Raw genomic sequence first — 25,895 nt, forward strand, 5'->3', positions numbered from 1 at the left:
AACACATCAAACTCTCAGGTTCTTAGCCTTGATTTTGCCTTGTGCAGGAATCAGGGATGTGGAGGCTTAAGTGAACAATGACCAATGTTGCACCTCAAAGTGTGAGGCTCGGGACACATCTCCCAGGTCCCATTAACATTCTGACTCCCACCTGAAGGCAGCAGTGATAATGTGAAGACTGGCAGCAAGGAAACTCCGCAATTCATGTATCTCAAGCTTGTTTACATCAGGGTACAAAGTACATCTCCCAGACATCATTAGGCAGGAAGAGAGAGGAGGGAAGGTTGAATACACATCAGAATTGACCTTCATCGCTTTTAACCCGCCTGATACTTATTTTATATAATGTGATAAAACTCAACCTTTACAAACCTTAAAGCATCCAAATGACAGAAACAAAAGTGGAATCCATATATATTTATATTTGTCCATATATATCCAAAGATATATTTTACAAATTACCTGTATTCATATTATTATGGTTTTATTTTATTTGTTTTATTTGATCAGTGTTATCCTTTTCATTGTTGACTCACAGAGAGTGAAATTGGTCTTCTAGGAAAAGAAAATCAAGAATGGTGTAAAATCGGCTGCCAATTTGCTATTACCCACTTTGCGCAACCTCTGAAGGCCAATTTCACCCCCACTGACTTAACAAAACTTTAAAATAAGAAAGTAGCATAAATAGCAAAATTCCTACAAAGTCAGCAGCCAAAAGGTTAATGAGAAGTGGTCACAGGTTAGTAAATCTCTATGGCTTTTGACAAACTGACTGTGCATTGTAAAAGAGACTGATCAAAATGACTAATAACTAGGTTATTGACTCTATGTGAAGTCAGCTGAACCATAGGTTCTATGGGCTGACCCCAATGTTTCTAGACAGACCTCAATCCATACAATGTCAATAACCTATTATTACATTTACACACATAAAATGTAAATCAATTCCCACACAAACATACATTGTGATCTATTTATGTGCCATGGGTCATGGAGAAATCAAGTCCAGGCCAGCTAGATTAATTGATCTCCAACCCAAATCTTTGGTACCATGAGGTTAGAGTCATTTTCCTGAATCCATTTTAACTTTCAATAAAGTCATCAATTTTTAAATTTATTCAGTCTTCTTTTATTGAATACTTTTTGAAACAAAGAGGCTATTTTTCTTTTGATAGACTTTAAAGTCAGGTTAAAAAATTAAAACTGCAGAACTTTACTTTCTCATTGCACAGATCCTAATATAACTTTTAAAGGCGCTCACTTAAAAAATTATACCATTTACATTTTCTATTGTGCTCCCTGTCTGTAGAGAGATATCTCAGAGTGCCTTATGGTGGACAGTGAATGGATATAATGTACATAATTATACATTATGATCTTGAAAATGACTTTCTGTTGGTCAAAATCAAATTAGTTGAATAAAAGCATTGTTTAACCTTCATAAAAAACATTCAGGTGGTCCTTGCATTACTTTCAGCCTGTGTTTTTATTAAAGCAACAGGAAAAGTTTTGATTACTTTCCTGTAAGTATTTTGTTGAACGGTGGAAGTAAACCATTTAACTTCAGATGCAAATGTCATACTAATAAAGCTGATTATATCACAAAAGCTAACCAGCAACTCTAAAAAATAAAATTATTGATCTAAATAAAACAATTGAATTCTCTCCTTCAGAAAGATGAACTGTTGGGGACATAAACCTTTGTTTTTATCAACAACTTCACATGTTTACCTGAAAATTACATTTTATGATAACCACATAGACTGCTTTTTCTAAAAGCTTGAAGAAAGAAAAACGAATAGGATTAAGCCTTGAATGTTATTATTGGCTGAGAAGAGTTTTTTTGATTGTATATAAATAATCTGAGTGAATTCATGCATTCATAAAAGATGTTGGTTATTCTCAAGAAGTCATTTATAACCTCTCTAATCAATTGTTGTACAGCGTAGAAAATTAATTGTTGATCTTCAATGTGAGTTACATCAATAATTTAAATGCTTCTCCAACAATGCAAACCAATCATTTTATCCTTTTTCTAATTGTCTGGGGTAGCATCATGAGTTAGAAAAGACTTATTTTGCTTTTAGGATCAAGATTTCAATCCAGCTGACACTTATGCCCAAATTTCCACCAGGAGAGAAGAGCCACATTTAGCCGAAATGACATTGGAGACCAAATTCCAGAAGTCCTGCCCCTGAACCCAGCATCTATCATCCTTACCTGGGTGGGGAACAGGTTGAGTCATAGTTTGCACATCATGGTTTATAGGGGCAGCTGCAAATGAAAGGTGCAGCTGCCTTCAAACAGATGCACTGTTCATTAGTGGGATCTGCAAAACATGACTCATGAACTTTTGACATTTGAGCAGAACATTTAAAGCTGCTGGAGTCATTTGCAGAGGTAGCATACCCTTCTGGAGAGATTTGGGGGCCGTTTTGGATATGTTCAGCCTCTTTGTGAAAGCTTAGGTGCGTTTTGGGAGGGTTCGCGTGCCTTCTGGGAGGTGTAAGGTGCACTTTGGGATTGTTAAATGTAAACACGAATGTGCATAAAAAGTAGATAACCTCATTGGAACTGTCAAGCTATAAAGATATTTAAATTCTCAAGCCCTTTGAATAAAAAAAACTGTTGTGGCTGCCTGCAATTTCCCCTAAGTCTGTCAACAAAAGCCTGAGGGTTTCGTTATAAGATGAATGCTGCATTGCTAAATCCACAGCCTGTCACTATTATAGTGGGGGCCTCTGCTTCGCAGTTTGATTGGCAACTGCAAGTGGTTGTAAAGTCATTGACGTAAGGCTATAAATATAAATGCTTGTCTTTTGAGGATTTAATGCTTGAATGAAATGTTTGCTTTCATAAGGGATGAAGTGGTTGAAGGGATTTAAGTGTATTGAATTTTAGCGATGAGAGTGTTTAAGTGGTGAAGTCTGTGCGCGGATCACTTGAAATATTGTTTAGGGTGCCACAATTGCGAGGGCGAGCAAGGAGGTGAGTACTGCTTAGCACAAACCTCCAGGGTTCAAAAGGACAAGTCAGCCACTGCCATGATGTAGTGGGATGGGGTGGGATGGGCAGTTGCAGGGGTACAGGGGCTTCGGGGGTTCGGGCTGTGCCGGAGGTCCTCAAGTTGGAAGTTACTGCTGGGTTGGGACTCGTGTAGTGGATATTCACGCTGTCGTCTGAAAGACCTTTGAGGGGTTTCAAATGAGGTCAAGTTCAAATCCCACTAATGTTGCACTGGTTGCTATGCCATCTGTCTGCTGGACAGGCCCTGTGGTTTATTGAAGACATTCCCTCCCAGGCCCCACTAACAGTTACAAGCACCAGGTCTGGTCTGTTGTCCAATAAGGGGAGTTTGCTGGTATTAATACGGCTCTTCACACTGCATGAACTCTGCAGTGCTCACTACAATGGGCATCCGTCATGTGGAAGTCAGGAGGGTGCTTTTATATCGTCGGTCCGAACTGCACACCATGTCTGGAAACCATACGTCCAGGTGCGTGCACGCAGGGTTATACTGCAAGGGTTCCTCACTGGCGACCTTCTCACAGCCACTCTTATGCTCTACATGAATGCCAGAGTGCTGAGCCCAGTTGGAGGCCATACCAGAACAACAGTGGGCCGCTGGTCAGGGTCAGGACCCAGCCACTCATTGGTCCGAGGAGGGGGTTCCGGAAGACGACAGAGAAGGAGACCTCGGCTGTACAGGGCTCGCATGCCCTATAACGAGCTACCGGACACTGTGTGCCACCGGAGAATCTCCCTGAGCATGGAGATAGTGCAGGACCTGTGCATGTTCTCGCGTTCCTGGCACCTCGTAGGAGAGGGGGATACCCGCTCCTGGGTGAAGGTCACAGCAACTTTGAACTTCTACGGATCATTCCAGGTCTTGAGAAGGGACTGGTGTGGCATCTCCCAGTCATCATCCCACAAGTGCATCCAGGAGGTCACGGGATACTCTATGCCCAGGCATCCCAATACATCTATTTTGATCTGGGCCAGGCCCAACAGGATGTCCGGGCTGCCAGCTTTGCCACCATCGACAATATGCCTCCGGTGCAGGGGGTTATATAATGTCGCTTTGTGAGCCCTGTGGCATCCCCCTTTGTCAGTTGTAAGGGGTTCCACTCCCTGATTATCCAGATTGTGTGCAACCACTGCTCAGCATTATGCATGTATGTGCACACTATCCATGGAGCGTGCATAACAGTTTCATCCTGCTGCACTCAGATATCACCGGGGTCTTCGAGGGCCACCTGAAACTGCCAGGGTGGCTTGTCGGGGACAAGGGTTGCCCACTGAATTCATGCCTGATGATGCCAGTGTGGAGGCCTGAGACCTAGGCAGAAACCTGCTATAATAAGGCCCACGCTGCCACCCGATCCATCATTGGATGGTGCATTGGCATGCTCAAGATGTGATTCCATTGCCTGGACCACTCTGGCATTGCTCTGCAATATAGCCTCAGAGGGTCACCTGCATCATAGTGCTCTGCTGTGTGCTCCATAACCTGGCACAGCAGTGGTGGGATATTCTGGAGCAGGAGGACCAGGTAGATTCCTCTGAGAAGCAGGCAGACCAGGAGAGAGTGGAGCACAAAGGCAAAGAGGCAATCTAGGTTTGGGGGGGGGAATGGGGGGGGTGCAACTGGGGGGGCAATCAGGTGGGCGGGGGTGTGATGTCTGAGGGGGAGTGGGGAGTGACAATCTCCCAGTGCACTGTATACTCTTGACATAGTTCATTGGGAGATCAAGGCACATGTGCAATAGGGCAGCCTTCAGTTGGCTTGCTGGCAAGCTTAGGCCTCACCCCCATTCCCTGCTGGTGAGAATCAGATTGTGACTCATTTTTTGAACTAAGTAACAAGATTTGATTTATTCCCTCACCAAAAAGATGGGTCTGAAAGTCTCCGGTTTTCACACTTGTTTGGCACTTTTTTGGTAAGATCGCACCCGCCAAACTGTTTAGCCTTTCCTCATAAGATATTCCCTCCATTCCGGGAATTATCTGAGTGAATCTTCTATGAACTGCCTCCAATGTAATAATGGCTGGAATTCTCTAGCCATTCACGCACCGCCACCGGTGCCAGGGAGGATGCAGAATTTGGCACTCAGCCACATCTTCATTCAAAGAACAAAGAAAAGAACAAAGAAAATTACAGCATAGGAACAGGCCCTTTGGCCCTCCAAGCCTGCACCGACCATGCTGCCTGACTTAACTAAAACCCCCTACGCTTCCGGGGCCCATATTCCTCTATTCCCATCTTATTCATGTACTTGTCAAGACGCCCCTGAAAAGTCACTACCGTCTCTGCTTCCACTACCTCCCCCAGCAACGAGTTCCAGGCATCCACCACTCTCTGTGTAAAAAATCTGCCTTGTACATCTCTTTTAAAACTTGCCCCTCACACCTTAAACCTACGCCCCCTAGTAATTGACTCTTCCACCCTGGGAAAAAGCTCCTGACTATCCACTCTGTCCATGCCTCTCATAATCTTGTAGACTTCTATCAGGTCGCCCCTCAACTTCCGTCGCTCCAGTGAGAACAAACCAAGTTTCTCCAACCTTTCCTCATAGCTAATGCCCTCCATACCAGGCAACATCCTGGTAAATCTTTTCTGTACCCTCTCCAAAGCCTCCACATCCTTCTGGTAGTGTAGTGACCAGAATTGAACACTATATTCCAAGTGCGGCCTAACTAAGGTTCTATAAAGCATCAACATGACTTGCCAATTTTTAAATTCAATGCCCCAGCCGATGAAGGCAAGCATGCCGTATGCCTTCTTGACTACCTTCACCATCTGCATTGCCACTTTCAGTGACCTGTGTACCTGTACACCCAGATCCCTTTGCTTATCAATACTCTTAAGGCTTCTGCCATTTACTATATATTTCCTATCTATATTAGACCTTCCAAAATGCATTACCTCACATTTGTCCGGATTAAACTCCATCTGCCATCTCTCCGCCCAAGTCTCCAACTGATCTATATCCTGCTGTATCCTCTGATAGTCCTCATCGCTATCTGCAAATCCACCAACCTTTGTGTCGTCCGCAAACTTACTAATCAATCCAGTTACATTTGCCTCCAAATCATTTATATATATTACAAACAGCAAAGGTCCCAGCACTGATCCTTGAGGAACACCACTTGTCACAGCCCTCCATTCAGAAACGCACCCTTCCACTGCTACCCTCTGTCTTCTTTGACCGAGCCAGTTTTGTATCCACCTTGCCAGCTCACCTCTGATCCCACGCGACTTCACCTTCTGCACCAGTCTGCCATGAGGGACCTTGTCAAAGGCCTCACTGAAGTCCATGCAGACAACATCCACTGCCCTACCCTCATCAATCACCTTCATCACTTCCTCGAAAAACTCGATCAAGTTCGTGAGACATGACCTCCCCTTCACAAAACCATGTTGCCTCTCACTAATACATCCACTTATTTCCAAGTGGGAATAAATCCTGTCTCGAAGAATCCTCTCCAGTAATTTCGCTACCACTGATGTAAGGCTCACCGGCCTGTAATTACCTGGACTATTCTTGCTCCCCTTGTTAAACAAAGGAAAAACATTGGCTATTCTCCAATCATCTGGGACCTCCCCTGTAGCCAGTGAGGATACAAAATTTTCTCTCAAGGCCCCAGCAATTTCCTCTCTTGCCTCTCTCAGTATTCTGGGGTATATCCCATCAAGCCCTGGGGACTTGTCTACCTTGATGTTTCACAAGAACCCCAATACCTCCTCCTTTTTGATCTCAACATGACGCAAACTATCTACACATCCTTTTCCAGACTCATCATCCACCAAGTCCTTCTCTTAGAACATAGAACAGTACAGCACAGAACAGGCCCTTCGGCCCACGATGTTGTGCCGAGCTTTATCTGAAACCAAGATCAAGCTATCCCACTCCCTATCATCCTGGTGTGCTCCATGTGCCTATCCAATAACCGCTTAAATGTTCCTAAAGTGTCTGACTCCACTATCACTGCAGGCAGTCCATTCCACACCCCAACCACTCTCTGCGTAAAGAACCTACCTCTGATATCCGTCCTATATCTCCCGCCATGAACCCTGTAGTTATGCCCCCTTGTAATAGCTCCATCCACCCGAGGAAATAGTCTTTGAACGTTCACTCTATCTATCCCCTTCATCATTTTATAAACCTCTATTAAGTCTCCCCTCAGCCTCCTCCGCTCCAGAGAGAACAGCCCTAGCTCCCTCAACCTTTCCTCATAAGACCTACCCTCCAAACCAGGCAGCATCCTGGTAAATCTCCTCTGCATTCTTTCCAGTGCTTCCACATCCTTCCTATAGTGAGGTGACCAGAACTGCACACAATATTCCAAATGTGGTCTCACCAAGGTCCTGTACAGTTGCAGCATAACCCCACGGCTCTTAAACTCCAACCCCCTGTTAATAAAAGCTAACACACTATAGGCCTTCTTCACAGCCCTATCCACTTGAGTGGCAACCTTTAGAGATCTGTGGATATGGACCCCAAGATCTCTCTGTTCCTCCACAGTCTTCAGAACCCTACCTTTGACCCTGTAATCCACATTTAAATTAGTCCTACCAAAATGAATCACCTCACATTTATCAGGGTTAAACTCCATTTGCCATTTTTCAGCCCAGCTTTGCATCCTATCTATGTCTCTTTGCAGCCTACAACAGTCCTCCACCTCATCCACTACTCCACCAATCTTGGTGTCATCAGCAAATTTACTGATCCACCCTTCAGCCCCCTCCTCTAAGTCATTAATAAAAATCACAAAGAGCAGAGGACCAAGCACTGATCCCTGCGGCACTCCGCTAGCAACCTGCCTCCAATCCGAAAATTTTCCATCCACCACCACCCTCTGTCTTCGATCAGACAGCCAGTTACCTATCCAATCGGCCAACTTTCCCTCTATCCCACACCTCCTCACTTTCATCATAAGCCGACCATGGGGGACCTTATCAAACGCCTTACTAAAATCCATGTATATGACATCAACTGCCCTACCTTCATCAACGCACTTAGTTACCTCCTCAAAAAATTCTATCAAATTTGTGAGGCACGACTTGCCCTTCATGAATCCGTGCTGACTATCCCGGATTAATCCGCATCTTTCTAAATGGTCGTAAATCCCATCTCTAAGGACTTTTTCCATCAATTTACCAACCACCGAAGTAAGACTAACCGGTCTATAATTACCAGGGTCATTTCTATTCCCTTTCTTAAACAGAGGAACAACATTCGCCATTCTCCAGTCCTCTGGCACCATCCCCGTGGACAGCGAGGACCCAAAGATCAAAGCCAAAGGCTCTGCAATCTCATCCCTTGCCTCCCAAAGAATCCTAGGATATATTTCATCAGGCCCAGGGGACTTATCGACCTTCGGTTTATTCAAAACTGCCAGGACATCCTCCCTCCGAACATCTATTTCCTCCAGCCTATTAGCCTGTAACACCTTCTCTTCCTCAAAAACATGGCCCCTCTCCTTGGTGAACACTGAAGAAAAGTATTCATTCATCACCTCGCCTATCTCTACTGACTCCATACACAAGTTCCCACTACTGTCCTTGACCGGCCCTAACCTCACCCTGGTCATTCTTTTATTCCTCACATAAGAGTAAAATTTTGGTGAATACTGACGCAAAGTACTCATTTAATACCTCGCCCACTCCCTCTGGCTCCACACATAGATTCCCTCCCTTGTCCTTGAGTGGGCCATCCCTCTCCCTGGCTACCCTCTTGCTCTTCATATATGTATAAAAAGCCTTGGGATTTTCCTTAATCCTGCTGGCCAATGCTTTTTCATGACCCCTTTTAGCCCTTCTTACTCCTTGCTTAAGTTTCTTTCTACTTTCCTTGTATTCCACACTCGCTTCGTGTGTTCCCAACCTGATGCACTGTCAATCAAGCAAGAACAAATAGGCTTTTATTAGCAAAAGCCTTGGAGCACACCCATGCCGATGAATTGGTCCAGAGACTGAGGCAGGGGGTGGGGAGCAGTCACCTTTATACCTGGACCGGGCGGGGAGGAGTCCCAGGCAGGGCCAGCAGGGGCATGTCCAGGCATGTCACACACACACACACAGGCAATAAGCTAACAGTGGTTTACCACATTCACCCCCTGCTTTTAAAAAAAGAGTCCGGCGGGGGTGAGGTGGATGGAACGATATTTAGGAGAATTACAAATTTAGTCTCTCTGGGGGCTTGATCTGCCGCTGTGACTGCCGTAATGCCGGTTGTGGTGTCGGTTCCGGTGGCCGCGGTGTTGGTTCAGGCACCAGGCCGTAGTCGCTCAAGTCGTCTGTAGTCCCTTCCGATTGTCGGGTGCGTAGTGGCGGCTCCTGGGGCTCAGGCGTGCTGTATAGGGGGTTGGGGGTGTGGGGTTGTGGGTCGTAGTGGTCCCTGGGGCACCTGCGGATGCCAGGTCTCGAATAGAGACCGTGTCCTCCCGCCCGTCGGGGTACGCCACATAGGCGTATTGGGGGTTGGCGTGGAGGAGTTGGACCCTTTTGACCAGGGGGTCTGACTTATGGGTCCTCATGTGCTTCCGGAGCAGGACAGGGCCTGGGGACGTCAGCCACGACAGTAGTGAGGTCCCCGAGGAGGACTTTCTGGGGAAACAAACATTCTTTCATGAGGGGTAGCATTGGTAGCTGTGCAAAGAAGTGATCTAATCGAGTGTAGTGCATCAGGGAGGACCTCTTGCCAGCAGGTGACTGGAAGACCTTTAGATCTCAGAGCTAGTAAAACGGCCTTCCAGACTGTCGCGTTCTCCCTATCTACCTGTCTGTTCCCCCTGGGGTTGTAGCTGGTGGTTCTACTCAATGCTGTGCCTTTGGAGAGCAGGTACTGACGCAGCTCATCACTCATAAAGGAGGATCCCCGGTCGCTATGGATATAGCTAGGGAAACCTAAGAGGCTGTGCAGGACCCTGACCACCGTGGCCGAGGTCATATCCGGGCAGGGAATAGCGAAGGGGAAACGTGAATATTCGTCAATGACATTGAGGAAGTATATGTTGGGGTCAGAAGAGGGGAGGGGGCCCTTGAATTCGACGCTTAGGCATTCGAAAGGGTGGGTGGCCTTTATGAGGTGTGCTCTGTCTGGCCGATGGAAGTGCGGCTTGCACTCTGCGCAGACCTGTCAGTGTCTGGTTATAGACCTGACTTCCTCAATGGAGTAGGGCAGGTTATGGGCTTTAATGAAGTGAAAAAGCCTGGTGACCCCCGGGTGGCAGAGGTCGTTGTGGAGAATCTGCAATTGGTCTATTTGTGCGCTGGCACATATTCCGCGAGACAGGGCGTCTGGGGGCTCATTGAGCTTCCCGGGCCGGTATAAGATGTCGTAATTGTAGGTGGAAAGCTCGATTCTCCACCTCAATATTTTATCATTTTTGATCTTGCCCCACTGCGTGTTATTAAACATGAATGTAACTGATCATTGGTCCGTGAGTAGGGTGAATCGTTTACCAGCTAAGAAGTGGTGCCAGTGCCGTACAGCTTGCACTATGGCTTGGGCCTCCTTTTCGACAGAGGAGTGTCGAATTTCAGTGCCTTGGAGGGTTCGTGAGAATAAGGTCACGGGTCTGCCCGCCTGGTTAAGGGTGGCAGCTAGGGCGAATTCAGACACATCGCTCTCCACCTGGAACGGGATGGATTCGTCTACAGTGTGCATCGTGGCCTTCGCAATGTCTGCTTTGATGCGGTCGAAGGCCAGGCGGGCCTCTGCCATCAGGGGAAAAGAAGTGGATTTGATGAGCGGACGGGCTTTATCCGCATAATTGGGGACCCACTGGGCTTAATATGAGAAGAAGCCCAGGCATCTCCTCAGTGCTTTGAGGCTGGTGGGGAGAGGGAGTTCCAGGAGGGGACGCATGCGGTCGGGATCGGGACCGATGACCCCATTTTCCACAACACAACCAAGGATGGCGAGGCAGTGTGTGCGGAATACGCACTTCTCCTTATTATAGATCAGATTTAGGAGTGTGGCGGTGTGGAGGAATTTGTGGAGGTTGGCGTCGTGGTCCTGCTGATCATGGCCGCAGATGGTGACGTTATCCAGGTACGGGAAGGTGGCCTGCAGCCCGTTCTGGTCTACCATTCGGTCCATCTCACGCTGGAAAACCGAGACCCCGTTGGTGACGCCAAAGGGGACCCTAAGGAAGTGATAGAGGCGGCCATCCACCTCGAAGGCAGTATATTGGCGGTCTTCCGGGCAGATTTTAAGTCTATGGTGGAGAACACCCGATATTGCGCAATCTGATTAACCATGTCAGATATGCGGGGAAGGGGGTACGCGTCCAGCTGCGTGTATCGGTTAATGGTCTGACTGTAGTCAATGACCATGCGATGTTTCTCCCCAGTCTTAACAACTACTACTTGGGCTCTCCAGGGGCTGGTACTGGCCTCAATGATCCCCTCCCCTAGGAGCCATTGTACTTCGGACCTGATAAAAGCCCTGTCTCCAGCACTGTACCGTCTGCTCTTGGTGGCGATGGGCTTGCAATCGGGGGTGAGATTTTCAAACAGTGAGGGAAGGGCGACTTTAAGGGTTGAAAGGCTGCAGGTGGTGCGCGGTGGGCGATCTAAGAACTGCTGATTGCAAACGGAGAGCGGGGGAAAAGGCCCATTATACTCAATGGTGACGCTCTTAAGGTGACGCAGGAAATCTAGCCCCAGGAGTACGGAAGCGCAGAATTGTGGCAGCACGAGGAGCCTGAAATTTTTGTACACTGTGCCCCGTACAATCAGGGTCGCCACGCAGTACCCGAGGACATCCACCGAGTGGGACTTTGAAGCCATGGAGATCGTTTGCTTCACTGGCAGTACTGAAAGGGCATAGCGACTCACTGTGTTAGAGTGAATAAAGCTCTCCATACTCCCACAGTCAAATAAACAGTTTGTAGTGCGACCGTTTATCTCGATGTCCATCATGGACCTGGAGAGTTGGTGAGGCCTGGATTGGTCCAGCGTAATCGAAGCCGTTGGATTTTGTGACGTGGCTGGCGGCATCCAAGATGGTGGCCCGCACAGTTCACACGCGGCTGATGGCGTCCAAGATGGCGGCCCGCACATCTCACACGCGGCTGAGGGCGTCCAAGATGGCGGCCCCCGCGGGTCGCACGCAGTGCTACTTGGCTTGGAGGTCGATTTCGTCCTGCATACCTTCACGTAATGGCCCTTCTTTCCACACCCGGAGCAGATCGCATCCTTCGCCGGGCAGCGTTGTCGGGGGTGCTTCCCCAAGCCGCAGAAGTAGCACTTCGGGCCTTCGGAGACTGCCGCAGCAGTCGGGTCATTGGTGGGACGTGGCGTGGCGTAGGCCTGCGGCCCTCCCGAGTACAGAGGTGACGGCGACCGCGGTGTCCACGATGCGCCCCCGTGGTCGGGGGTGTAGGCCTCGAGATTACGGAAGGCCACCTCTAACGAGTCGGCAAGCGCCACAGTCTTTTGTAGGTCCAGCCCACCCTGTTCCAGCAGTCGTTGTCGGATATTGTTTAACCTGATACCCGTGACATAGGCATCTCTGATTAAGTCCTCAGTGTTTTGGGCGGCTGTTACGGCCTTGCAGTTGCAAGCCCTGCCAAGTGCTCGCAACGCACGTAGGAATTGATTGCCCGATTCTCCTGGCTGTTGTCTGCGAGTAGCCAGAAGATGTCTGGCGTAGATTTCATTAGACTGTTTGTTGTACTGGCCTTTTAAAAGTTCGATCCTTGTAAGTTTCAACGTCTCTAATCATTGAGAATACTTGATCCGGGCGTGGAGCACGTGTAGCTTGTCCGTTTCGGTCTGGACGACGGAGGTGGAAGCGGTGAGGAAAGTTTGCCACACAGCCTCCTAGCTTTGACAAATGCTTCCTTTTTCTCTTTGACTAGGCTCACAATATCTCTCTTTATCCAAGGTTCCCAAAACTTGCCATACTTATCCTTCATCCTTACAGGAATGTGCCGGTCCTGAATCCCTATCAACTTACACTTAAAAGCCTCCCACATGCCAAATGTTGATTTGCCCTCAAACATCTGCCCCCAATCTACATTCTTCAGTTCCTGCCTAATATTGTTGTAATTAGCCTTCCACCAATTTAGCACCTTAACTTGAGGCCTACACTTATCTTTATCCATCAGTACCTTAAAGCTTACTGAATTGTGGTCACTGTTCCCGAACTGCTCCCCTACTGAAACATCGACCACCTGGCCGGGCTCATTCCCCAATACTAGGTCCAGTATGGCCCCTTCCCTAGTTGGACTATCTACATGCTGTTTCAGGAAGCCCTCCTGGATGCTCCTTACAAACTCTGCCCCATCCACACCCCTAGCACTAAGTGAGTCCCAGTCAATATAGGGGAAATTAAAATTTCCCACCACAAGAACCCTGTTACTTTTACACCTTGCCAAAATCTGCTTACACAGCAAGACAGGAGAATCCTGCTGGCATGAATGGCCTGAAGAATCCTGGCCAATATCTTTCCTTAAATAAGGAGACCAAGATTGCTCACAGCACTCCATTAGTCTCACCAATACTTTGTACAGTTGCAGCAAGACTTCCCTACTCTAATACTCCAACCCCTTTGAAATAAGGGCCAACATTCCATTAGCCTTCCTGATTACCTCCTGCACCTGTGCTAGCTTTCTGTGTTTCACACACAAATACTTCCAAGAGCCTTGGTGTTGCAGCTTCCTGCAGTTTTTCTCCATTTTAATAATGCTATTCTTTTATTCCCCTTTCCAAAATGAACAGCTTCACATTTTCCCACATTATATTCCATTTGCCAACTTTATGCCACTTAGCTAACTTATCAATATCTCTTTCTAAATTGTGTGTTTAAACTCTCACTGTTTCCTGCCCATTAGCCAATTCTCTATCCATGCCAATATACCACCTCCAGCATCATGGACTCTTATCTTATGACTTAACTTTTTGCGAGGTACCTTGTCGAACACTTTCTGGAATTCCAAATACAACACGTCTACTGGTTCCCCTCTATCCACTCTGGTTGTGACTCCTTCAGAAAACTCCAATAAATTATGGTCAGACACTATTTCCTTTTCATGAAGGCATGCTGACTCTGCTTGATTAGATTATGATTTTTTAAAAGTGCTGCTATTTTATCCTTAATTATTGATTCCAACATTTTTCCAACAATAGATATTAGGCTAATTGGCCTATTTTTACCTACTTCTTGCCTCCCTTTTAAAAGTAAAGTTGATTTATTAGTCACAAGTAGGCTTACATTAACACTGCAATGAAGTTACTGTGAAAATCCCCTAGTCTCCACACTCCGGCGCCTGTTCAGGTACACTGAGGGAGAATTTAGCACCTAACTAGCACATCTTTCAGGCTGTGAGAGGAAAGCGGAGCATGCAGAGGAAACCCATGCAGACAAGGGGAGAACGTGCAAACTCCACACAGACAGTGATCCCAGCCGGGAATCGAACCCAGGCCCCTGGTGCTGTGAGGTAGCAGTGCTAACCACTGTGCCACCATGCTACCTAGGGATGTCACATTGGCAGTTTTCCAATCCTTCAGTACTTCTCCAGGATCCAGGAATGTTTAGAAAATTATATCTACTATCTCTATAGCTACTTTTTTTTAGCATCCTAGGATGCAAGTCATCAGGGCCAGTGGACCTATCTGCCTATAGCCCCATTAGTTTTTCTAATTCATTCAGCAGGACTTCCGAGGAGGCTTCCCTGAATCTGGGGGCCAGGGGTCCCTGGGATTGGTGGGCTAGTTAGGTAATTAACAATGTTGTAAGATGTCCAAATCATAAGAGAATGGAGTCTCCGTGATATGTGGAATGTTTTTGTGTTTGTGTCAATTTGCACCAACTGAGGTTTCCCATCATAGACAAATACTCCAGTCATGATATTATTCAAATACTTGTGATTGGAAACTAGTCAGGGACATCAAAAAAATCTTCCACAGATTTGGACATTCAGGGATTGAGATAACAATAGTGATCTCTGCCTTTAAATAAACAACACTAAATAATGAGTAATATTTGAAGATGAATTGTGATTGATTTGTCACACACATTGCAATTGAATTATTTTTAGACAGTAGTGAATCTAATATTTCTGTTATTCCCCAGTCTATTACCTGTCAGCACATCAGTAGGAAAGCACAATCAACATTTCCATCATTACCTCATTTCATTGACTGGTTTAAGGTGTAAATAGTTACAGAGTGGTATAGGATTTTTCAAGAGATTTCCAGTGTAGGTTTTACATCATATGTAAATATGTGCAGATTGTAAGTATTGAACTATTCAATGCTGCAAAAGTGCACATTTTGCTTTGTAAGCAAAGGATTAGCCTTGCTTTGGGTTGTGAGAAAGGTTTACAAATTGCATTGTAAACCTAGATAATGTGCCTTTCATTCCCTTTTAATAAAATATGTTCCACCACCTGCTGCCAGCATTTCTTTTTGTGCAATTAAATTGGTGTTACTGATATTACTTTAAGTTAGTTAAACAGCTGACGATATTTTACTGGAAGCTTAAGTTATACAGAAGTGTATAAGTTTGTGTAATGATGAAACAAGTTGCAATTTAAGTGCTACTGTAACAAAAATGAAGAAATGGACATCGGCAGCTTTCTACCCTGTATTCACTAGATTGACAAACAATCCTGTACCATCATCTGGAAATGTACAGACAAAAATATGTTGAACCCAAAATAGGCAGGTGTATTATGGTGTCACGAATATAAGTGAAAAGCAACATTCAAAATATATTGCACCTTTTATTCCCTAGAAATGGTGGCCACAATCAATGCCTGGATGTCCCTGGTGTTCAACATAGCTAAGGGATTTGAGTTGAACATTTAGAATTTTAATAGAGGGATGATTCCTTTCAGGAAGCTAGCCTCCAGAAAATGTTGCAGCATTTTGTAGTTTTTATCCGTTATGCCCTCTTTTCCTGGGTCCACATATCCTGCAGCAGGGTGTCACAGCAAATCGCCTATTAGTGCCTGCCAGGAACATTCATTGTGCCTGACTCGAGGATTGTGACAGACTGGGGCACATCCACAGTGAAGTGGATGATCTGCCTGCCCCCAGATGCATCCTCAGAAGTCAGTTACCAGTAATTGTGAAATGTGTTCCCCACTCAGCTAAAGAGATGCATCAACATCATGGATGTGCCTTGACCCCATGGGAAAAATATGGGTCAGGGATATCTTTCATCACTGAATGATTTTCTTTTCTGTCCTCTGCTCAGTGTTTTAGGAGTTTAATCTTCTATTTTAAATTTGTTTCCAATTTTCCTATTTTTGTAAGAATTTCCCTTCCTTTGTTGAATGACCTTAGACCACTGACCACTGAGACCAGAGACAGGCACTGGATTGCAACACCTCTCCCATTGCCACTCTTGAATTAAGTATCATGACCTACATGCAGCAGAACAGATTAATCTCGGTTTCTAATTTTCCCTCAAGGGAAGCATTTCCGTTCCCCCAACTGACTGTCTCAACTGAGACAGAATTATACCATGCAGAAGTGGAGGGAGGAACAGGATATCATGAGTATGAATTGATATTACCTCTCTGTGACATTGGATATTTGAGAGCTAATATTCTGTACATTTGCCTTACCTTTTTCTAAGAAATCTCGATGAAAGGCCAAGGACTTTAGACCTGATCACCATCAGGGTTGAAAATAGGAGAGAAGAAAACATGAATTAAACAAGAAATAGGTGTTAACTGACACCAAATTCTTTTCTGAAGTCAATAGAAGTGACGACCTTGACAAAATTGTTTAGTAATAATGGCTACTCAGTCAGATGGTTGTAGTTCAGGAACCTTAGATGCGGTTTCCTCCAATTTGTTGGTACAATTGGGTTACTGAATAGATTATCTTACTGCTGATGGAACGTTCCAACAAAGAGAGAATACAAAGTTACAAGGCCCAGCTCACACAGCACAAACAAAAGACATATGTCATCACTCATTTTAGATTTGCACCATAGCTTTAATAAGGAGACTCGTTGATAGGGTTTGTGCTACAACAACTGTAGCATTTGTTGTAGTTTAGCTTTGTACATCAGTTAGTATTTCATTACAGTGTTTTTAAGCAATCTATCCAGGGATTGAACATGCCAGTAAAACCCTTAAGGAGGTAACCCTTCTTTAATGTTATCTTTAAATGCAACAAAATATGATTTGTCACCTAGACATGACCTAAGAGGAGGAAAGGTCAGGGAGAAGAGTCATTCACTTTTCCTTCTCATCATGTATTGTGTTCTTTTTTCGATGTAAATATGGCAATTATACACAGGATTGATCAAACAATAATATGGGCTCTTTATCTGAAGGTAAGACTATATAGAAATAGATTTAATTAGGAAGTGAAGTATAGTACATCTAATCACTTGTTCAGCTACTTGCAAACTGATTTGCAAATTTGCATATCAAGGGCTAATACATAATATTCTGTGTCAGTGGCAGTTATGACTGACGTACTTTAAGCTACCATTCCCTTAAAGGTACATGTCATCATTTCATAACACATGTATCTCCCAGCAGCCAGTTTCAGAGCAGACTTGGTGATGGATTTTTCCCTTTCTCTTGAATCATCTCTCCTTAGATAGCAAGGAGAGGACATAAATGGGCCATTCAGTCCAACTGATCCATGCCAATACCACTCTCTTCTCAAGCCTCTTCATTTAATCCTATCAGTGTAATCTTCTAATCCTTTCTTCCTGCATTTATTTAAATGAATCTATGCAGTTCGCTTTAACTATTCCTTGTGGTAGGGTAGGAAATTCCACATTCTAACCACATTGTGGATGTTACATGGACTGCGGCGATTTAAGAAGGTGGATCACCAAGGGCAAGTAAAGATGGGCAATAAATGCTGGCCTTGTCAGAAATGCCAACATCATATGATTGAATAAAAACATCTAAGCACTTTGAGTAAAGATCTTTCTCCTGAATTCTCTATTAGCATTATTAGTGTTTAATTTATAACCCTTCATTTTGGTCTCCATGACAAGTAGAAGCATCTACCATATCTTATTTATCTCAGGTAACATCTCAGCCTTCTCTTTCCTGGAGAAAAGAGCCCAAAACTGTTCAATTTTTCCTGCTAGTTATAACCTCAGTTCTGATGTCGCCATTGTAATGTTTTTTGACCCTTCCTGGTATGATTCCATGGCTCCCATGTTTTTGATCTAGATGCAGCAAATTTTGATTTGCTTGGCTCCAAAGCAGTGCTTTGCTTACATTTGTATTCTATATTTTGTATCCAGTTTTTTCTGTATTTGGAAGATTTAACTGTTACTGTTGTTTTAGTTCATATTCATTATTAATTCTGACCCCAGGTAATATCTTTATTTGAAGGCACAGTGTTTTTGCTGGTTGTATATCTGTTTTGATTCTGTCACTGTGGATAATACCCTGTACCAGCAATAATGCTGATCGACCATGAGTTAGATGAATTAATTCACTGTATCTTTAAATTTGTGTCTCTGCATTCAGAAACCTCTTTTTTTGTGCTCTCCCAATGTGGTTGTGTGAGTATTCTCCCAGTTGTGGTTGGTTTCATTCCCACACACTCAGCAGAGTTGTCAGTCTTGGTTCAGTTGTCGCATTTTCATTATTGTGTCAGAATATGGTGAGTTTGGGTTCCATTCCAGACACATGAGCATATAGGCCGGGAGTTTCCACATCCCTGCTTCCAGTTAAATACAGCAGACATTCTCTTATGTGTATAAACAAGGTTCCTGCCACCCTTCCAGTAAAGTTACAGGAGTAGAATGAGAGCAGCTTAAAGAAAATTATCAGCCTAATACAGATTGACACTTCACTTCAGGAGCGAGAGTGCTGCAGTTTGAAGTCACTGCCTTTCAGGTGCAGTGTTAAACTGCAATCCCATCTGCCCTCTGAGGTGGATGTCAAACACCTTTAGGTGCAAATCAAAAGAAAACAAAATCAAAAGGATTTCTGGTGTCCTCGTCACAATTTATACCTCAACCAACCTCACTACAACAGATTATCTAGTTATTTATTGTCTTGTCATTTGGAGAAACTTGCTGTATGCAAATTGGCTTCCAAGTGTCCTTACATTATAACAAGGTCCCTGAAGAGGAGTTTAAATTTATATCTATTTCTAGTGCTATTTTTAAAGCATAACCTGAATATTATCGCAGTAACTTAACTTTGCATTTCCCTTTCATTGCTGATGACCGTTGCACTTTTTCTCTTTTCTCACAACAGCAAGAGTTAGAAGAGAGTTTAATAGCATACGAGGAGGATGAAGAGGACAAAACTGACAAGGTAATTATCTTTGGAACACTTCTGCTTTCCCTCAGGTACGGAAGATTGTTGTTTTTAGTCCTGATGGAGTCCTGCAGACTGCAAAGTTGAAGAGTTTGAGTACAGATAATTGGATAGAGCTGTTTATCATCCTAACAACAGTTAGTGTGTACAATGTGAAGGGGAAAAGTGAGCAATAAATCCTTTTCTCTGGCCCATGACTGGGTCAAACATATTTTTCTTGTGTGTGAAAGTTGGTGTTTGCTTGTGTGTGCATGCACATTAGGAAGTAAGACTAATACGGCATGTCTTTGCAAAGAAAAAAACAGTGATTAACTTTTGAAGGACAAAATTGAGTTTTAGAAATAGTGTGGCAACTTCTGGTTGGCAAGAATTTTAATTCACAATGCATCTGAGAAATTGAAGTAAGTTCTAAGCTTTCAAAAATGAAAAGCAGTCAGCAGCCACATGAATGAAGCACTGAATATAAGGCTTTTCAAATTGGCAATCATTGGAATTTCTATTCCAGTCCCAGCATTGTTTTCCTTTTCACGTGTGATGCTTGATATTTATGTTAATTTATGTGAAATCCATTTTACTGTAGATTTTGACACAGATTTTATTGCACGTAGAAGGTCAAAATTGCTTAATCATAATAATGGCATATAATAGGAAAAATATAATTGAAGAATATGCTGTGTTCATGACGAAATAAGCTGAGCTTTATTAAATCTCAGTCCAAAAACATATAGTGCACTCTTATTCTTAGAATGATATTACTAAATTACAGCAACCAATAATGAAAGTGACAAAAATACATGTAGAATTATGGATAAATGGTGTTGAGCTCGCAGTCAAACTTGGAATCATTGCTTTGTAATCCTCCAACATGAAGCTTCAATAGCTTTGCAGGTCATACAAGTACCTGAGATGTTTATTTCCTAGGACATACTGTTAGCATTTTTATTTTTACATATATATTTAATATTTATATAATGTGCTTATCCATACAGTGCAGTGTGATTTTAGATGTCTCACTTTGCTGGCAGGAATTTGCATTCAAAAATGTGTTTGTTTGTCCATGTGTTCCTGAGAAATGCAAATAATATTTTGGAAGTGTATGTTATGGATTCTGCACTATTTTCTGGCAGGACAGTTGCATGTTCCAGCAGTTTGAGTAATTTGTAATGTCTGATGATAAAGTAATTCATAGTGAAATAATCTATAAAAGTACTGGTGACTGTTTTGCATGAGTGCATAAGCTTTCACACCAAAGCAAACAATGGAGTGAAATTGTTCCCCATTACATCCAATTTCCTGATCAAAAATAAGAGTTGGGGTGACCTATTTCTCGGCATGATCTTCTATATCAATCATCTACCTTCTGCCCTCAGTCATTGCGCCTGGCATCATATTGGCAGCCAGTAATTCTCAAGTGTCAGAGCGCTCATCTAAAACATCCGTTATGCCATTTGAATGTACAAATCAGACTATTTTAACACAGTGGCGCCAAAGGTGGAAAAGCCCTGCATGCTCTACTCAGTTGTCCTGGGTTTACCGGAGCCTAACTGGCAATCCAAGACCTGAAGTTTGTTTCTTTTTTATTACTTGCATTAATGTGGAGCCAGGAGGATCAGGAGTGCAGGGTACACAGCAATATAGCAAGCTGCTGTTGCACGCCTACCCCCTTCCAGTTTGTCTTCCTTCTCCAACCCAGGCACTCTGCCACTCCAACACCCCCAGCAAGGTTCGACTACAGTCCATGTCTGAGGCAGACAAAGTTAGGCAGAATTTTGATTGACAAGGTTGTCAAGGGTTATAGGGCGGCATGGTAGCACAGTGGTTAGCACTGCTGCTTCACAGCTCCAGGGTCCCGGGTTCGATTCCTGGCTCGGGTCACTGTCTGTGCGGAGTTTGCACATTCTCCTCGTGTCTGCGTGGGTTTCCTCCGGGTGCTCCGGTTTCCTCCCACAGTCCAAAGATGTGCGGGTTAGGTTGATTGGCCAGGTTAAAAATTGCCCCTTAGAGTCCTCAGATGCGTAGGTTAGAGGGATTAGTGGGTAAATATGTGGGGGTAGGGCCTGGGTGGGATTGTGGTCGGTGCAGACTCGATGGGCCGAATGGCCTCCTTCTGCACTGCAGAGTTTCTATGATTCTATGAGGGGGCAGGCAGGTGCATGGAGTTAAGGCTAAAATCAGACTAGCCATAATCTTAGTAAATAGTGGAGCATGAGGTGCCAAATGGCTTACTCCTGCTCCCATTTCCTATGTTCCAGGTCCCCATCTGGCAATCTGTATCCAGATACCTAATTAATGTAGTTAAGCTACAAAGATCATCTACATTATTCTTTCACCTAAAAGCTGTTGGGGTCTAGAACTTGCTGCCTGAAAGAGTGAAAGAAGCAGAAACCATCATTGAATTTCAAAACTATTTGAGATGCCATCGCTTCTGGGCTTCAGAGCCAAGAGCTGGAAAGTGGAATTAAGCTCTCTCTCAACTGGTACACATGATGGGCCCAAAGGTCTCCTTCTATGACATATAGGCAGGATTTTATGCAAAAAGGCTACTATAAAATGCACTCCTGGCTCCACAATGCTGCGCTGCAGCCACTTAATTCTCTGAGAAGCATTAATTGGCTTAAGATGGGCTGAAGTCCCAGCTCTGGGAACTGCCGGCCAATCTAATTGACTAGCAGCTCTGTGGTCACAGCAGCGCCAAAAGGAGCAGTGGCCACTTCGGGAAATGCATCCAGTTCGCAAAGAACAGCCAGAAATTGGATGACTAATAAGTTGGGAATGATTAGGGGTTGGTGGCTCAGTGCAGTTCCAGGATAGGAGGGCCTGGGGAGGGAATGTAAGGGCAGGCAGGCACAGGCAAAGGGGGAGGAGACAATCAGAGAGGCAAACATTGGGGAAGCCTCCAATCGGATAAGGGGGCCTGTGAGGTAGACAATAGATGTAATGCAGGTAGCATGACATCTGATCATTGACATGATTTCTGCACGCAGGAAATGCTCAATGTAGTGCTAATTGGCTGTCCATACTGCTGTTAATCAATACTTGCTAACACTACTTAAAGCTATCCTTGCTTAAGGAGGTGGTACTGGAAATCTTGTGTGAACTGAATCTAACCTCCAAAAGACAGGAGAACAGTTAAACACAGGAGACTGCAGACATCCAAGTGTTCTGACACTGCACTGAAAGTCTTGTTGAGAAAGAGAGATGTCATGTACCCACAGGGGGACAGGAGGCCTTCCACACGCAGACAGTGGGAGCTGATAACTATGGAGGTCACTCTTAGGAGTCTAGCCCTGAAGACCAGGATGCAGTGTCACAAGAAGTTTACTGGCCTCCTGGAAAAGGTCAGTAAATGCAACTTCGAATGCCACAACTATGCCACTAACCAACCATTGCTCAAAGCACCACACTCACTTTCACTCATGTATCAGCCATCTACATCAATCAGGACTCATATCTAACATGTATCTGTTTTACCTTAGCCTCACGCACATAACACTGTTGCAAGCCTCACATCTACACCTCATCACAGCTTGTCAGTACTACTGTTAAACTATTACAGTCACATCACCCAAATATATTGCACAACATTCACTTAACCACCTCCCTTTCTCTTACAGGTCAATGTGGCACACATAACTAGAGTTAACAGGAACCAACCGGAGACGGGACAGTATTCCAGCATGCTCTAATACCCCCACCCACCATCCATGGAGGAGGCAATGCTGGCCAATGCCTTGAAGGTCATTGATGAGGCCAGTGGAGAGTGGAATATGACAACATCATCGTACTTCTTTCTCATTCTCACACTCCACTTCATGCACAATGTCTTCTGACTGACAAGTTACAGATTGTATAAGCAGCGACACTTACTTTCCCCTAAATCCTAGTTGTGTCAATTTTTTCATTCAAACTCCCAAGTTGTGCAACCTGGCCAGTCAGCAGCGAAACACAGAATGGAAAATGAAGACAAAGACATAATATCACTTGATTTAGTTAAAATTAAGTCTTAATTCTTGGCTCCTCTCCCAATCTGTGTCTCTATTTTCAGCCTTCTACACTGTTCCGATGAAGCTCAAAAGAAGTTCAAGGAAGACAACCACATCTTTCAATGAGGCAATTTACAACCTTCCAAACACACCATTGAGTTCAACAATTTCAGATCATAACCTCTGTCCCCATTTCTTCAGACTGCAGCTGTTAACAATGATGTTGTTATTCCTATTTATACCTCCTCCGGACACATCTTTTAATTTTTTACTTGTTCCATTACCATCTTCTTTTGACATGCACGTTCATTCCTTTTGTGATTTAACCGGGCCTGCCTTCCAACCTGTATAAACCTTTCATGTGTTCTCCATAGTTTCCACCTCCTCCAAATTTCTCTGCCTCTGTATTTGATTAAAACTTGTTTCATCATTCCCAGTTCTAACTAAAGGTTATCAACCTGAAAAATTAACTCTGGTTCTTTCTCCATGGATGCTGCCTGACCTAATGAGTATTTCCAGCATTCTCCTTCATTATTAACACCATAAGAGGAGTTTAGTGTGCAGTGCTGTCCAGGAGAAAAATGGGGGCACCTATGTTTTCTCTGTATTGCATTGCATTTTAGGGATTATTTGGAAGCAGGGGAGCAAAAAATCAGTTATAGCACTGCAATGCCAATTCTTCAACCCTTTAAGCAAAGATTCCTGCTCAGAGTATGAGATTGTGAACTTCTCTGTATTGTAGAGTTAAAGGAATGCTGTAATCCATTTGAAGGGTTCAGATATCACAGATTACAAAACTCAAACAGTTTGCAACAGTTTGCAGTTGTGGTTCCTTCACTGTCACTGGGTTAAAATCCTGGAACTCCTTTCCTAACAGCATTATGGGTGTACTTACAATACATCGACTGCAGCGGTTCAAGAAGGCAGCTCACCACCACTGCAATTAAGGATGTGCAATAAATGCTGGCCTCGCCAGCAATACCCAGATGCCATGAATGAAAAGAAATTCTAAAAAATGTATTAAGTTATTCCTTTGCAATTACTGCAGAATGCATCATTTTTTAATAACATTTCCACTGAATTTCATGGGTTATCTTAACTTAATTTTAGGTCCTTTAGCAAGAGGAACATTCTGTGTTGAAGTTGACAGAGAGTAATGCTCCATAATATTGTTGTACAAGGATATTCATTGGAAAAACATTTATCATATTGGATGATCAAGAAATAATTTGCAATTCATTACTGGGAAGTAAAATAAAAATTTAATGTTGCATTATGGAATACTTAGGATGCAAGTATCCAAAAGACAAACACTAGTCAACCTGTTGCTGTTAGTACAGATGAAAAGTCCATTACTGTGCAGCGTACCTTTTTATTTACAATACTGCCCAATGAACCTTATTATTCACAATACTGTCCAGTGTGACACTGCCAGGTTAGCATTGCCAGGATGCAAAGGGGCAAGGCCAGAGCACAGCCATAGCATGTCCCTGACCACCTAGGGGCTGCACTGGCCTCCACACCCTTGGTGTGGTCATCTCGACTACTGGAGAGTAGTTGTGATTCTTGACAGCAGGATGTCACGCTGGTGGGGGGGGGGGGGGGGGATCATACGTCAAACCTGGAACATAAGGCATTATGTCATTTAGGCATATTTAAATTATTTAAATTGGTGATAATCAGGTTCATGCCCTCACAGGATATGACCTAATTACATGGCCAGCAGAGACAGGGAAGATCCTCAAATCCCATTATGGCCCTCTCTTGTGTTTCCCACCATAACGGGAATTGCGCCTGCAGCAAAGGCCCAGAAAATCCCGAGCAAGATATTTGTTTAGTTTTTCTGCATTTCCTTATTCCTCTTCATAAATTCTCCTGTCTCTGGCTTTCGTGAACCCACATTTTTTCTTTGCTACTCATTTCCTTTTTACATACCTCTAGAAGCTTCTACAGTCCATTTTTACGTTTCTCACCAATTTACTTTCCTATTCCATTTTCTCTTTCCTCATCAATTTCTTGGTCCTTTTCTGCTGAATTCTAAAGTGCTTCCAATCCTCAGGCTTACTGCTTTTTAAAGCAACTTTAGAAGCCTCTTTCTTTGATCATATACAACCTTTAACTTTTCTTGTTAGTTATGGTTAGATCACCTTTCTTATTGGACTTTCGTGCATCAATTATTTGTTGTATTAATTCTTAAAAGGCTAGCCATAGCCTGTGTGCCATCCTTCCTTTCAATGCAGTTCTCCAATGTGCCAAAGCCAATTTCCCTCTCATATATTTGTAGTATTCTTTGTTTAGATTTAAGATCCTAGTTTCCGATTGAACTCCATCACTTTCAAACTTAATGGCATGTAACATCCAAGCTCCAGGGCAGTGAATCTGGAGTGTACTCCAAAGATGCATGGGGTGCCTCACCTGCCCATCCCCGCAGGTTCCAATGTAAGGATTGCATGGCATTTGCCCAGGAAGTTCAAACTTCCAGTGGGCAATTGCCATGCACTGGAACCATCCAAAAATTCAATTTAAATCACAAACTTTAGATGCTTCCAACTGTCTAATCATAACAGTTACCCAGAAAACGTTAGAAGAATTAAAAACACTTGTAGCATCTGGGTAATTATTCTACAGACCACCCAA

At 44.1% G+C, this 25,895-nt stretch overlaps 1 protein-coding gene across 4 annotated transcripts in view; it reads left to right on the forward strand.

Moving 5' to 3' along the window:
• The window catches only part of mctp1a (multiple C2 domains, transmembrane 1a), a 599,923-nt gene that overhangs the window by 504,858 nt on the left and 69,170 nt on the right, over positions 1–25,895 (forward strand). For all 4 annotated transcript variants that reach the window (XM_078214774.1, XM_078214777.1, XM_078214776.1 and 1 more), the window contains one exon: positions 19,213–19,272. In XM_078214774.1, coding sequence (XP_078070900.1) covers positions 19,213–19,272 — 60 coding nt within the window. The remainder of the gene's footprint in view (positions 1–19,212; positions 19,273–25,895) is intronic.

Source organism: Mustelus asterias, chromosome 6 (genome assembly GCF_964213995.1).
Source record: "Mustelus asterias chromosome 6, sMusAst1.hap1.1, whole genome shotgun sequence".
Taxonomy (NCBI): domain Eukaryota; kingdom Metazoa; phylum Chordata; class Chondrichthyes; order Carcharhiniformes; family Triakidae; genus Mustelus; species Mustelus asterias.